Source organism: Anabrus simplex, chromosome 7, assembly GCF_040414725.1.
Source record: "Anabrus simplex isolate iqAnaSimp1 chromosome 7, ASM4041472v1, whole genome shotgun sequence".
Lineage (NCBI taxonomy): Eukaryota > Metazoa > Arthropoda > Insecta > Orthoptera > Tettigoniidae > Anabrus > Anabrus simplex.
The window spans coordinates 229100016-229115696 of NC_090271.1; the positions used below are offsets into that span (position 1 = coordinate 229100016).

General features: G+C 38.2%; 1 protein-coding gene across 5 annotated transcripts in view; it reads left to right on the top strand.

Annotated features, from left to right (window-relative positions):
* The window catches only part of LOC136877494 (chromodomain-helicase-DNA-binding protein 6), a 703291-nt gene that overhangs the window by 439404 nt on the left and 248206 nt on the right, over positions 1-15681 (top strand). For all 5 annotated transcript variants that reach the window (XM_067151592.2, XM_067151593.2, XM_067151595.2 and 2 more), the window contains one exon: positions 997-1315. In XM_067151592.2, coding sequence (XP_067007693.2) covers positions 997-1315 — 319 coding nt within the window. The remainder of the gene's footprint in view (positions 1-996; positions 1316-15681) is intronic.

Genomic DNA, 15681 nt, shown 5'->3' on the forward strand with positions numbered 1-15681 from the left:
CTGTAGGTTATTGCTCCCGTGAGACCAGATTACGAATGTATCATCCACAAAACGGAGAAGATATTACGGTTTCAGGTTAGATGTGGCTAAGGCTTTCTGTTCGAAGTGTTCCATATACATGTTTGCTATTATTGGAGAGAGTGGCGACCCCATCGCGGCCCCTTCTGTCTGTTCGTAGAACTCCCTGTTGAAATAGAAATAAGTGGTGTTTAGGCTTTCTTTAGCTAGTGTTGACAGGTCTTCTAGCAGTGTACAGAAGAGCTTTCATGCCTTGGATCATAAATTTTACCAAAGCCATTGTTTTGTAAAACATACGTGATTGTTCAGTTTAACATACAAAATTATGTGTGTCATCGGCGTGAAATGTAAAAATCACGAAGCTATGGATGCATCGAATGTGCTGTCATGCTATTATCTCAAAAGATGACTTGTAGGATTATGTGGGTTGAATGTAACTTCACACAGTTTTAGTTTGAACATAACCTTCCCTTATCTTTGGTAGGCGATGCAGCTACGGTCAACGACCTTTGAAATTTGGCATCTCAGTTATTATTGCACTTAGTGATTCATCAGTGTTGTCTTAACTCCTTAGTTGAGGCATTTAATTGAAATATTGATTTGCAATTTAAGGTCTTCTTTTTAATCAATGGTGGGTTGAGATTCTATTGTGTGGGCTGTCCTGTCAGTAAAATATAAAAATGTGCTTACTCATTCCTATAGTTCCTTTATGGCTATGAATCGTAAACATCCTGAAATATAATGATTTTGCTTTAAAGCCAGAATTTCTCTACAGACATGTGCAACTTCGAATGAACTTCTTTTTGTATTCAGAGTACAAGCAAAAGAATTCTGTTGCTGGATTCTATGGTGGTTTATATATTTTTTTTTTTAACTATGATTGAAACATCATCCATCTAGTAATACCTGGTCTGTTTTTGTTATGAATGTAGTACACAATTTCTTCCTTCAAATTATATTTGACTTGTTCTTCAACAGTAATGAGGATGATGCTGGTAAGATATCAGACGATGATGAAACTGCAGATGGTGATGGTTCTCCTGCTGATACCATGCTTCCCGAGTGCTCTCAAGAGACACCTTCAGCTCCCACTCCCGAACAGACAGAATCGGCATCATCATCTGCTGAACAGCAGCCCCAGAGACCCAAGGAGGATGATAAATCTATATCAGAAGAGGATCCAAACAAGCCACAATGGCCTTCAATGGTGGACCTAAATACTAGATTGAGACGGGTTATCACCTCCTACCAGCGCAATTTTAAAAAGGAAGAAATGAAGTTGGCTCAGAAAGCAAAGGTAAGTTTGTACTGTCTTAAAATATGATTTCTTCACGATTCTAGTTGTTATATATTAGATCTAAAGCAAAGATATAAAAACACACAATTTTTCAGCAGTCTTCCTTTAATAATTATTGTGTGTCATTGTTTCTCTATTGTTATTCTTCAGTTCTTTAAATGCAATCTTGTTTTACCTCTGCAAAATCATTGAGAGATCTTTTTTTCTCATGATTATAAAATTCTCTGACTACATATGTTTGCTCATAGTCAGTCATATATAAATACTACCAGAAGGGAGGCTAATGTTCTTTCTTTCCATATTACTCTATCTCTTCATTATCATCCTGCAGTCCTACTCCTGCTTAATCTTGTTCTCAGAGAAGTATCCTTCTGGATCTTCAACTTCTCTCTCGGTTTATTTGTAATATTCTACCACTTGTTTTGGCTTTCTGTATTGATCTATTTAACCCTATGTCGTTTCTAATGCTTCAAAGTGCTAGAGTTTTATGACACACCTGCCGTGCTGGTCGCTCCGAAGCGCTTGTCACACATGCACTCAATCAGTGTGTTGACGGAAATATTGAAGGGTCTCCTGAAACCTCGGTGCGTTCTCGTGACTCAGCAAGCTCTCAGTACCTTGTCAATAGTCTTTCTTGTCTGTATTTCACAAGTAGCCAGTATAATGTTGCACGTGACAGCTGTGGAAAATGTTGGTCATACTCCAATAGTGCACGAAGCAATGTTGCCGCCACAACAACAGTTAATTGCTCAACACATGAGATTTTAGAAACTAGGGGAAATAATTTTACGTCATCGCAAGTATCATCATCATTCCCCTTATTCAGCTCCTGCTGGAGCAATTGTCCACCTTCCTCTTGCCTTCCACCATTCATCTTTCACGTTCTTATCCCAGTCTAATTTTGTCTTCTTATGCCGTTCTTCACTGATTCAATCCACCTTGTCATACATAGGCTGTTATTACAATAGATTTGCCACTCCCAGCAGCATTTTATACCTGCTGCCAGGTGTTATTCTTAGGCTGCTCCACCGGAGTACAGACGCCTTCTGTAGTCGCTCCTCTGGAGTACAGACACCACAAGTTTCCCCTCTTCCGTCACTAATGCCGTTGGGGCCTTCACCCCTACCCTGATGATGGGCCCTCTATATTTCTGCCCCCTGGAGAGAGGGTGTCCCAGTATTTTAAAGCCCCCAGGAACTGGGATGCCTGTTGGTTGCAAGTATACTCGATACAAATGAAATCGGCTGACAACAATCTCACTTTCAACACACCGATGAAGTTTACAATAGAATATATCATAACATAAAATTATACTAGATAAATATACTATGAAGTTCTTACTATCGCGATGTTAGAAAATGCTAGGAAATTGGTCAGCAAGAATCTCATTTTAAGTATGCCGATAAATGTTACAATAACATATACCACTGAAGTTATCAAGTAAAATTTGTTAAATTTACGAAAATTCAATAACACTATTCTTCTTACGTGTTTCTCATCGGTGAAGGCTCGATACAACTCAGATCACTACCATCGCCTTCATTGTCATCGTCCATGCAGATCATCCACTCCTGACAGTCGCTGATAATGCCGCCTTCCATTCCCAAGTTAATGAATGTTTCAACATGGGTAACTTTGTGCCTCCAAGAAGCCGCATCCACTCAAGTAATACCCTCCCAGAACAGTCTTTCTACTTCAGTAATTGTGAAGGACTTGGTATTAGTGCGTATGTGATATTTCAGTTCACCCCATAGCATCTCAATAGGGTTGCATACCTGCCAAGTATTCCGGTTTTTCCGTCAAATGTACGGATTTAGAGTGTGTTTTACGGTTGTACGGATGAACAACGGTATTGTGTGGATTTTGAATATCTGCGCTTGGTTTCACTTCTGTGTTCAAATTGAATTTGTTTGACTTTTGATAGTAGCTGGTAGTACGAGATGCAGTGTTCGAAATTTGACCGGTAAATGTATCGATAATCACATTATCAATTATCAATGTGAATTTGTCACCTGTTCGACCTCAACTGCTACTTCATTCAATCAGATGTTCCCAAACAAGCAGCAGGCTGCGATTTTGAAGAAAACAAATCCATGAAAAGTATCAGGCTGTGAATTGATATAAAACAATTTTTGGTAACTGTGTCGTGCTTTGTAGCAGCTGAAAAGCTTTGTTTGCGTGCGTGAGTAACATTGGTGGTAGTTCTGAAACTCGTGGAATTGTGTGACGAATTTCTAAGCGATTTAGTAATGTACATAATGAGTTCAATTAAGAAACAACATTATCAGTCTTTTTCTGAGGCATGTTCTGCTTAATTTCCTTGTTTTATATGATCACGGAATGTGTTCCCAGTCTAAAGTGAAAACAGATGAGCACTCATCAAGATGTAACTTCGTGTGTTTAATTTCAGGTTTGATCATAACATATACAGTAAAACCTCGATGCATCGTTTTTGAGGGGGCAGGGGGAAAATGGCAAAGAATCTGGGGAAAACTAAAAATGCGGGCAACATAAACATAGGGGGAAAGCAAAATAATAAAATACGGGTACTGTATTGGGACATTTTTCGTTGTGTAAATATATTATTATTATTATTATTATTATTATTATTATTATTATTATTATTATTATTATCATTATTATTATTATAAGACAAACAATAATGGCACGTGGCCTCTGGAGCTGGGTGCATGTCTTTCGAGTTGTCGCGTGATAGGCGATCTACTTGCATATTAAAATACGGCCTTATCTAAGATGAATTCTAATGTTTAATTGGGCAAACATACAGCCCCGAACCGTTGGAATTAACCAAGGAAAGTTAAAATCCTCGACCCAATCGAGACCCCTTGAACCAAAGGCCAACATGTGCTAACCGTTTAGCTCATACTATACATAATGGTATCAGAATATTGCAACCATGATATAGGCCTACGAGGTGAAAATAAAAAGCGTGACTTTTACGCTGTTCGCTTCACTTTTCTTTACACATTTCGTAATAATTGAAAACCTTTAAGTGCAGATCTCTTATTGCAAATTAAATATATACGTGGATATTACGGTGATAACCTATATTCAGGTAAAGATTCCGTAGACCCTTTGCGAACGATAGGTTAGATACCCAAAACGGCGCAGCTCCCGTAGCTCAGCTCAGACGATGTCACAGAGGTTAGAAGTTCAACGCAGGGCGTCTCGAATGATGTCACAGTGGCTTGAGCGAAGCTGCCGACTCTAGGATCTAGTTACAAGACTAGGCTATGAGAAAAGATTATTGGTCTGGCTTGGTTAGTTTCGGCTTGTAACAAGATTATTCAGCAGAGGGCAACAAAGCGGTTAACAGGTTTCTAGCATCCCACACACTCCACAGAGTGATGCGATTAATCACCCTGCGCCATTTTCTGTTGGTTTTTTTTGTTTTGTTTTTTTTTGTTTTTTTTTTTTTTTTTTTCTTTTTTTCAATTAAGTTTGGCAGCCCTAACCAGCCTAAAACAACCCAAAATGGAGGCAAATTTGAGTTTTACGCTATCTACGTTTAAATTCTTGTAAATAAGAATATTTTTAGGGGCCTGTTAGTGCATCGAGGAGAAGTGTTGGTACCACGACTGTCGTAGTGAGGTTGCGCGTGAATAACCTGCGCACAGCACTCCAGCCTACAAGATCCTTGTTCAAGACTAGCAACTCCGAATCACTCGTACACTTATCGCAACAGGTTGCCTCTATTATGTGCTAAGAGTATTGAGCAGTCCCTCTAAATTCAAAGAAATGTTGTGTATATTTTTCTTCCGTACGATCGATCAATGCGGGAAAATTGCGAACGAGGACGAATAATTTTTCGACGATCGATGCGGTAAAATGATAGTTTAAGAAATGATGGATGCGGGAAAATTTAACATTGGTTTATATGGAACATTTTTTGGTCCGAATAAACTCAATGATGAGTACGGGAAAACGACAGTTCCGGGAACGATAAATCAAAGTTCTACTGTATTTGACATGTATTAGCATTGTTTATAATCCCCCCCCCTCCCTCCTGCCGTTCTTTTTCATTATTATATCTCAAGACTGTTATGCATGCGCGTATTGTTAAAAAAATTCCGCTTAAGGATCTTCTGGATTTCTCTTTTCGAAAGTTGGCAGGTATGGGGTTGACGAAACAGTGGTACAAGAGCAACCTAATAACTTTGTGTCCTTGTTCCTTCACTACCTCATCGACTACATATGTCAGTGAAATGGGTTTTTGCTTTACCAGTGCATATAACTGTAATTTAGTCGTACACATATTGCGGTGGGATATGTCTTGCTTTCAGTCATTCCGCCAACAGTTCTTTGCGGGCATTCGAAGTAGGGGTCTTGTCCATTATTACAGAATGGTAAAGTGTATTGTCCATAGCAATGACAGAAGGGCCTTTGAGCTGTTGCAGGAGCTTCTTAAATCAATCTAAAACACAATCCCTGTTCACATCTTCATGATAATAGCTCTTTTTTTTTTTTTTTTCAGATCTTAAGACGAACATTTTCCACACAAAACCACCAGATTAACCTGTGTGAGCTGTTATTAATTTGGTACCCCTCCAAGTTGTTTTATTACCGGAGCTTTTAGGACTGTTATCAGACCAAGATTTAGTACTTGGGGCTTGAGTTTAAAATATCTCATCCGACAGAAAAAGATGAAGGCTCGTTCAAAGAAAACAGATAGTCAAGAATAACAGACTGAGGTCTCCTAGTACCACAACGTTATGTTTGGAACGGAGAACTTTAAGCAAAGCTGGAATTGCATTAAGTCTTGTTGGTAAACATAAGTTTTGAACTGGTATTAATCTTACGTTGAAGACTGATTTAAATATTTTTTAAGTTATTAATACTGTATAGTGTCCATGCCCATTGATTGTACAAGTTTCCATTCATTCAAAATTATCCAAGTCCATAGTTTTTATAGGCTTAAGAAAAAGATAAGATTAATTTGAAATCCCCTCCTGCAGTTTTGATTGGCTTGGTTGCAGCCACATCTTCGTGGGAGTATGTAGTAACAAGTTGTGTTGCTCAATGGTACTTAATAGTAGTTTTTGCTATATTTTTCATGAAACAAGAATGGTTTGCTGAATGTAATGCATCATTTATGATTGTAGGGAGAAAGAATGGGTGATATGAATAAACCAGAGACGTATCTCTTGTCTCATAAATATTAAGACGTGTCGCAAATGTATATGAATAAAAAAGTGACATCTCAGCAGTGACCTATGTTCCTTGAGACACAGCTCGTTAGCGGATTCTCTCGGATACACATCTCTGAATGTATATGAATAAACTGGAGCTTAGTCTCTCTGAATGGAGACTGATCTCAGAATTTCTGGAGACTGCCCAGTAGGTGACTCAGGATGATAGAATCGGGCTGAAAAGGTGATGGCGGAGATTATGATGGTTTTACAACGGTGAAGAAAAATTTATAAAGCACGATTTTGACAACATGAACCAAATTTCTTGCTCGTCAAATCCGTTTTACTAACATGTACAATATATAAATATTTCAAAATATTAGGCTTTTAATTCTTCTTTGTCGTTTACAATTGAAGCTAAAATATGTAATATGAAATCTTCGTCGTCTGTATATAAACTTGCATGCTACAGATAGCCTTTTATTTTCAAAGACGAGGAAACTCTTGGATTCTTGTTGGGAGTCATTCATTTTGTTACACTCTAACCTATATAACAACGGCAGGCATACAGCAATGTTAAGATGTCTTAATTGATCATCCTACCATGTTTCATTGAAATCTCTGCCATCTACACACCGCGTTCCATTTGAAACTGGAGCAAAAATTCACTGTCAGTAAATACCGGTACGAAAATATTATTTCATGGCAGAACTGCTATCACCATTGAGTTCCGGATGTCTTAACTCATCATGTTACTAAGTTCATTGCAATTGATCTGGTCCAAATCAAACAACTCCCTTGTTAGTTCATATTCGTTTATGAATATGGATAGCATTTTGTATCGTTTCTATGTTTTGAAAGTTCGCAATTTAGACAGTTTATTCAACAGTATATAGGTGTTGGTAGTATAGTATATACCGGGTGAGTTGGCCGTGCAGTTAGGGGGGCGCGGCAGTGAGCTTGCATCCGGGAGGTAGTGGGTTCAAGCCCCACTGTCGGCAGCCCTGAATATCGTTTACCACAGTTTTCCATTTTCACACCAGGCAAATTCTGGGACTGTACCTTAATTAAGGCCACAATTGCTTCCATCCCACTCCTAAGCCTATCCCATCGTCGCCATAAGACCTATCTGTGTCGGTACGACTTTAGAAAAAAGTACATTATATGCAGAAACACCCCTATCTATGCACAGGTATGGTCAATAAACTCTTCATATTCGTGAAGAATGAAGTACAAAGCGCGTGTTAAAAAGTGAGTGACTTTCAATGACCGCAGAAAATTATGCATTTGAATGTGGGTCTTAAATATGATGATAAATACAATGTAACTTCTTACACAATATCTTGAAGGAAACTTACAAGAAAAGAAACCTTAAATTAGTCATTCCCAAGCTGGGGTGCAAGTAAACCAAGGGTACGAGCCCCTACGTTTATGTAAGCCTAGAAAGAATTGAAATAATAACTGTAGTGATTATTGAATATAGATTAGTACAAAAAGGTTCCCAAGTGAAACACAATTGAACAAGAAGAAATGGCTGTCAAGAACTATTCTAAATGAAAAAATATAGGTAGGTGTTCCATTTCGGTTGTACTGATTTGTTCTGCTCTTTTCTCCCTTTCACGTAAAAGATTTTCCATTTGCAATTGCAAAACCTGTTTTTGCACTGAAATGAGTTGTTCTCCTTTTTCAAGAACACACTGTCGCTTTTCAATCTTTTTCGTTTGTAAATCTAACACTTTCATCTGTTACAACAAAATCACTCTTTGTAGCTCTCCAATTGTTAAGTCACTCGTCAGATCCATTTTGAATTCTTCTAGTTTCCACTTTTTTAGGTCTAGATTATCCTCCACATCTGACATCAGCTGAATTATGCGGCGACGGGAGATCCTCAGGGGGGAACGTCCTCCAAAGGAAGGTCGGGACACCTAACATCACTCGTCGATGCGCCGTATCCCGCAGCATCCGCTCCAGAAATATAACAAGACAAATAATCATTTTGAAATAAATGTAATTTAACTATTAATCAATGTGCATTCATGGCTTATAATTCTAAAGTTGTTCATTCTTACCTGGTATTTTGGCAATAGTAGGGTTTGTATCCTCCTGCATCATGTTTATGAGCTTTTTCTCAAAAACCTTAGCACAATATGCTTATTGCCCGATCTTTTCAGATCTGTTTTTGTTTTCAATCTACTTTTCATGTTTCCCTTTTTTTTGAAATTTGAGCCTCCGTCAACTCGATATTTAAGAGATCACGGCAACGGTCACATATGCGACCCATTGCGGTGGATTTCCTTCTGCGCATTTCGGGAAGATGAGATTTTGCGAAGATCACTTCACCATACTCTTGTACAATATTGAAAGAACTAGCCTGAAACTCAGCACTTTCTTCCTCCATCGCCATCATTTTGAAGTGACACTTAAAAATCTTCTCTTCATACATTCACGTCCATCATCTGAGCGACTCTTTAAAGGGCTAGCCCAGCTATTCCAGCTGTTAGTGGCAGAGCAAACAACAATGAATTCTTTTCGCAATAAGTTCTAGACTAAACAAGATATGGAAACAAAATTTTCCACATACCTTAATAAAGTCCTCTAGTATCTCTGTATTGTGTGGTAGGTAATGTCACACTTTCCTGGGTGAACAGGAATACCACACTTTCCACAAAAATAGTGTGTTTCACTAATAATTTTATTTTTGAAGCACACTTTGCACCTTCTTCAGGGGAACTTGACTATATTTAATGGTAGAAACTTAGAGAATATGCTATTTTCTCTTCTCATCTAACCTAAATGATGGATCCTTGGTCGGTGCCCTTTTTGATGGCAAAATCGCGGGATGTTGACTTGGAGCTGATGAAGTAGATGGAGCTGAGATTTCGTAGAGAAGTGACTGTACTCCTATGTCGGGTTCACTTTTCCCCCGTTTGAGAATTTCCTGGTGTTCCTTTAGATCTTTTGGTACACCCCTATTTGACCGTATTGTTCCACATATGGCAGTGTTCTGTTCCCGTAATTGTTTCGTGAGTCCAACGCTATTTGTAATAATTGCCCTGCCCAAGATAATTTTCAAGCAGCTGAAAAACTGTGCTTTGTAAATTTGCATCACTTGCATCATTTATATTGTCCCTACACACCAAGTTACACTTCAGGACGTGATTATATGAAAGGATTTATACACACGCTTGTGCAATCACAAACCAACTACGCAGCTAGTTGTGCCAGCGCTAGGCTACCTTCAGAAACAAAATTAAGAAAGTGCATTGGGAGGGAAAATCGCCGTGGCCATGTGGTTTCTGGTGAGTAGAAGCATTCATAAGGGTATTACTTTCATCTCAACCAAAATAGATCCCAGCTGCCTAGGAACGGCTCCAGTTCAAGGTTGCGCTTATCCGGGCTAACTCGGATACGGTCCACAGCATGGTCACACGCTATAGGCAGTAACTCGGATAGGTTGTGTTTGTTTATACAGCTACGGTGTGTCGGTATCAGCTGACAGATACCAGAGCCAGTGTGCAAGACTTATCTCAAGCGGAAGGAGACAAGTCTCATTAGCGAGAAACAAACTTTATTCATATACTTGACGAGTTCTGTCTTGCAAGTGACTTCTGTCTCAATCCTCCTTCGAGACTTGTCTCCGAGCTACGTCTTTTTTTTATTCATATCACCCAATACTAAGAGAAGATGAAATACTTGATGCATAAGGCAATATAAACAACTTTGATAGTAAACTGGATCACTTCAATGGGTAGGGGAAGGTCTGGCAGTACCAGACACCTAAACAAGTGCTCAAGTTAAGAAGGTTGACTAGTGTGGAATTAAACAAATTACCGATTTTCAGGAACCTTATTATTCACCTTATGACTGCTGTTGAACTCTTACATTCTAACATTAAACAAAAGCAATTTATCAGTAATTTAGGGAACATGACAATCGTAAAGATTTAAAAACATGGTGTACAGTATTGGACAGTCTGCTTTCAAAGGAGTGTTCTTACTTTTTTCTATATTGTTACATTATTTCACACGCACATGTAACATTTATAATAAAGTTCATTTCCCTTCAAGAGTTGTACACTTTTCATGAGCCCAACCCTTGCATAAACTGCACTGGATCCAGTCCTCAGCAAAATTTTCCCCCCAGATGATGCAATCAGTTTCGTCGTCTCCAGTGTGAAATTTCAGCGCTTTCCTTGCAGTTTTACTGCGCTGAATATTTCCTTTTAATTCTCTCCTGGATTTAATATTGGACTTGACTGTCGTCTGCACTGAATGGGCACCTTTTATTCATTGCCTTTCTTCGAGGAGGAGTTTGTAAGGGCTTGAAGTGAGAATTTCACTTTGGTCCCCACGGATAGATACCAGTACAAGCGAATGCCGACAGCCGGATCCATATGACACACTTTGGTAAATGTAGCATTTACTAGCCCAGAAATATCTCTCAGCGAGAAGTAAGCTCATTTCTGGTAGAAATGAATTTTACCCTGTCGCCTAATGTGCTCTTGGGAACAGAAAAGCGTTCACTTGCTTCCCTGATATTTCTGTTTCCACTTTTTACTTCATTAATGCCCATTTTCATATTTTCCTCTGTCCATTTTCCACGTTTCTTCTCCATTTTGAGCTGAAACAAAATAAAAAATTCTTATAGTCGGCTGAAAACTTACAAGCTTCATGTCAGATACTGCCCGACCCATTCGTTTAACGTTTAAGTGTCAGGAAATTGAATGTATTAAAGCCACAAAAATATTATACCACTCAATTGTGCACTAACCAATAGTAATTGATGAACCGTACGTTAATTGATATTGCACTTACCTATACTGACGTTATTAGCCAAGAAAGTTATCTTCGTACAGTGACACTCAGCACAAAATCTCACACCGCTAGTACACTTCTTAAATAACCACCTCAGAATGGCGACCACACGCTTCCATTACAACAAGCTTGTAAGCACTTACTGAAGGGTGCTGCAATGTTGCAGTGATTTCCATAAAGTGACACTGTCCGATACTGCACGCCGTCCGGTACTGCCAGATCTTCCCCTACTGTGTGTGTTTCTGGCAGTTATGTATAGTAAACAGTTTAGGATAGCTTTAAATCCTTAGGCCTAGGATTTGTGAAGGAAATTTCAATAAGGGATATAATTTACTACACAAAGAAACAAAAGTTAGTTTGTGCATTAAAAAGGTAGCATAAATTTTATAATCCGTAGCTTGTATAACTTTCGTAATATGTAATTGACATTAATAGAGAAACAAATAGGTTGAAATCACTTTTTATTTTTTCAGTTTACATAGTGATGAAGAACATAGTATTACTTTGCTCACTATTCAGAACATTTGAATGCTGTATTTGGGCTATAAATATAGAAGACAGCACTTTTCAGATGGTGTTGGTATTGGTATATCACAGGCTAAAATCCATATATGCATACGTGTAAAGTTGTTTTATTTCTAAATCACTGAAAAATTTCTTTACTTCTGCGGACAAGTATGAAGTATGGGTTTAGACCTAGGAATGTTAAACGACAATGACCGTGCATTACTATCCAATATAAATGTTATTCCGCAATAGAATTGACATGATGTTCTGTTGGAAAAGAAATTAATAAAATTAAGTTTTGATTCAACTTAATGTCTAAGAACATTTGAAACGGGTACATATGCATTGTTATAAAACATATTGATACTCAGAACAAATTATGTAAATTAAGAGTTAATACTGGTGCACACTTTCCTGCCCTTGTTAGGTTTCGGTTTAAAACAGTCATTTATCTCCACACAAGTGCATGCATTACTATTTCTGCCATGTTTGTTTCTTTTCTTGCATTTCCCGGTGTATACTTTGCAAAGTTTTGTTCTGCGTACACATTCCTTGGCGTCTCTGAAATTAATAAAACCAACTACCTTTCTCTTCAGTTTACTCCAAATATTTTCTATATCTCTACTCTGACTATGAAATTTGCCTTCACTGTTGATCATTTAATTGTGGTGCAAAACTATTTTTCCCACATCTATAGGTTGTCTCAAATCTTTTGGGTCAAATTGAAACAGGTGTTTGTGGGTCCACAACCGATTATATTGAGATAGGGAACCAATGGTCAGAAATGCAATATTTATTGTGTTATGGACATACACAGCATACACGGCATAACAACGTAGCTCATAGTAATTGTTCAAAGCGATGACCGCAGGTTTCAGTGCATGTATTGCAGCGGCGTAAGCAGTCCTACCACACTCTCGTAAAGATCCCAGGTGTCTGTTGAACACTGAAAGACGCAGCGGGTGATAAACAGCGTACATCCCTGACCATCAAACAAACGTACTCTATACACCTTAGCTCATAGCTCATGTGTCATTTGACTAGTGCTTGCATCACACTGGCACATTAACCTGTACCTCATGCATGCCACTATCCCTGGTGTCAGTTGTCCATTGCATCAGACAGCTTTTGATACGTCCATGGTGAGGTGTGCTACTGTGTACAGTGCATGACATTTAGCAGAGTTGCCAACTGTTAATGATTGTCCATAAATATTACTGATTTTACCACACTATTACAGCATTGCTGTCAAGCGGGTAATTATCACGGAAAAGCGATGTTACAACAAAAAGATCTTCTGCAGAGAAAAAGGAAAGGAAAAATGTTCAGTTGTTTCAAGCATTACTGCTTAACTCTTGTTCGAATGCGTGAGAGTTGGCAATGATACTTATTCGATCTTCACTTCGTTTTCCTACCCGTGAGCGTTGTGGTGAATGAAGGGGCTCCACTCTCTTCTCCTCCAATATAAACCCTTAAGTAATGTTTTATTTGCAGTATCATTTGTGCCTGACAGTGACTCTCTCCCTCAGAAAGAGTTTTCAGTGTTAATAGGAAAAATCAGACATAATTCAGACCTACATTAAACACATCTACACTGGAATCGCTTTTGGTTCAGAAGATGAAAATGTAATCACAGGATGCTTCAAGAACACCTAGTATACTAAAAAGCAGCTGCTGAATGTGAAACAAACTACAAAGAAAGCACAGTACTTACAGGTAGTGTGCAGATGTTTTTATGTAATATGATATACATACCTTCCAACTTTTACGGTTTATCCGTAAAATTTACGGAAATTGCAGCATTTTACGGTTTTACGGGTGGATGGTGTAATTTTACGACCGCGTACAAAAATTTGAAATACGATTGGATAATCGATTGTTTGCGTGGGTCGAAGCACGCTCGGTCTTGGTCGAAGGCAAGTCCACGATAGTTGATAACTCATTCTTTGATATGAGTGGTATTTTTACCATGTGTTGTTTGTGTCGTTACTGGAATTGAATCTAAAGTTGGGATAACAGTTCTTCCGTGTGAATCTTCGGTGTCGAACGGCTCTGCTCCGCAAATTATTTGTTCCGCTCCGTTCGCTTGTTGTGATTTAACCTATATTCTTTTACCACGCGAGTGTTGTTCTTTGTTTACGAACAGTACTTCCAGACATTTAAAGAATCCTATTCTGTTGATTTTCCGTGCATACTAAAATCTAGAATGTTTTGGCCTTTAAAGGTTATTGATATATATATTTTTTGAAGTGTTCGGGTTTTTGTGTTATAACTTCGTGTTCGCAGTTTCCTGTATTCGTTGGACTAATTACATTCGTTCCAGTGACTTGGTATACTGCTGTTAGCGAAGCCCATTAATTTATAAAGAAGAATAATAATTACATTCGTTCCACGTGTGTATGACATGTTTTAATGAAGTGTTTTACTGCCTTGAGTGTTTGTTATAATTTTATGTGACATTCAGTGGTCCAGGTTCCTTTCGATGTTTCAGTTTGTTTTTGGACATTTTCATACTCTATATTCCTATTGTAGATTGTCGTGACTAAATCCAGCAAGAAACAGTACTTCCAGACATGTAAACAATCATATTCTGTTGATTTTATGTGCATACTAAAATGAAGAAAGGGATAAACATTTGCCTCTTGCACAGTATGTGAGTGTGATATTAATATTGCGCATGGTGGAGGCAACAATTTATGTGATGGTGAGTTAGTTATTGGCATTCAGACTTCCAACATAGTGAATAATCTCCAGGATGCAGATAAATCCCTTTTGTTTTCATCAGTGAGAAACTACTTTTTTAGTGCCTGTGACTACATCATCATCAACAAGTTTCCACTCAAGGTTGATGTGTTAAAGCATGCTCAAGTTGCTAGGTTAGACAAAATTTAAAAATACAGTTTTCTTCCATTCGTTTTATTCTTGGAAAGGTTTCCTATCATGTTATGCAAGGAAGAGTATTAAACTACAAGTGAGGTGGTGAATGAGTTCAGGTTGATGATACTTTGGTTGCAAATCACAATGCTGCAAGCGATTCCAGTTGGGCACAAACATCAAGAATTCCTGGAGTAATGTTGTCTATTCTCACCATACCCCACAGCAACGCAGAATGTGTACTTGATTTCAGCCTTGTGAAGAAAAATAGAACAGAGTTCAGATCATCCATGTCCAATGAATCTGTGGAGTCTATTTCTATTTTAAAGACCAGAAGTTCTGGTCCTTGTTATGAAAAAACATTTTCTCAAGACTTTTTGCAGGAAGTTAAAAAGGGCACAACTGTGACTTTCAAGTCGAACTAGCATTTGATTTGCAGTGTGTATTATATTATTTCTTGCCTGTGTTACGTTAAACGAGTTTTATTGTGTAAAGCCTTTTTCAATTATCGCATATTATGTGCTTAATTTATCAAGGAAGTCCTGTTATGTATGCTTCAAACTAATATTCACCGCGCCTGCTGCTGTTTAACATGGATTTCTTCTTGATTGTTATATTAATCTACAAATCATTGGCCTATGATGTAAGTAGATTTAAGTATCCTGTTTGAAGCATGAATTCTTGTATTTTGTAGTCCAGAAGTATTATTATTTTCGTCGAGCCGGGGTACGTCGAAAATCATTAGATTATTTGTCGCGTGTAAGTTTTACAGATAGCCCGTTTCAAAAGTTGGCAGGGATGGATATACTTCAGAATATATTGCTGTCGTGAGGGCAAAGGGAGTGTCATTATCGAGAAGGTTGGTGCATGCTTTGGATTTGACTAAAAAAATTTCTTAGGGAGGCGGAGACTACAGGTAACCCGTTTCAAAAGTTGGCACTGTGCACGTAGTTCAAAGATGGAACATTACGTGTCGCTAGAGTTCGCAGTCATGTATTTAATGTACGGTGGGGCAGGATGA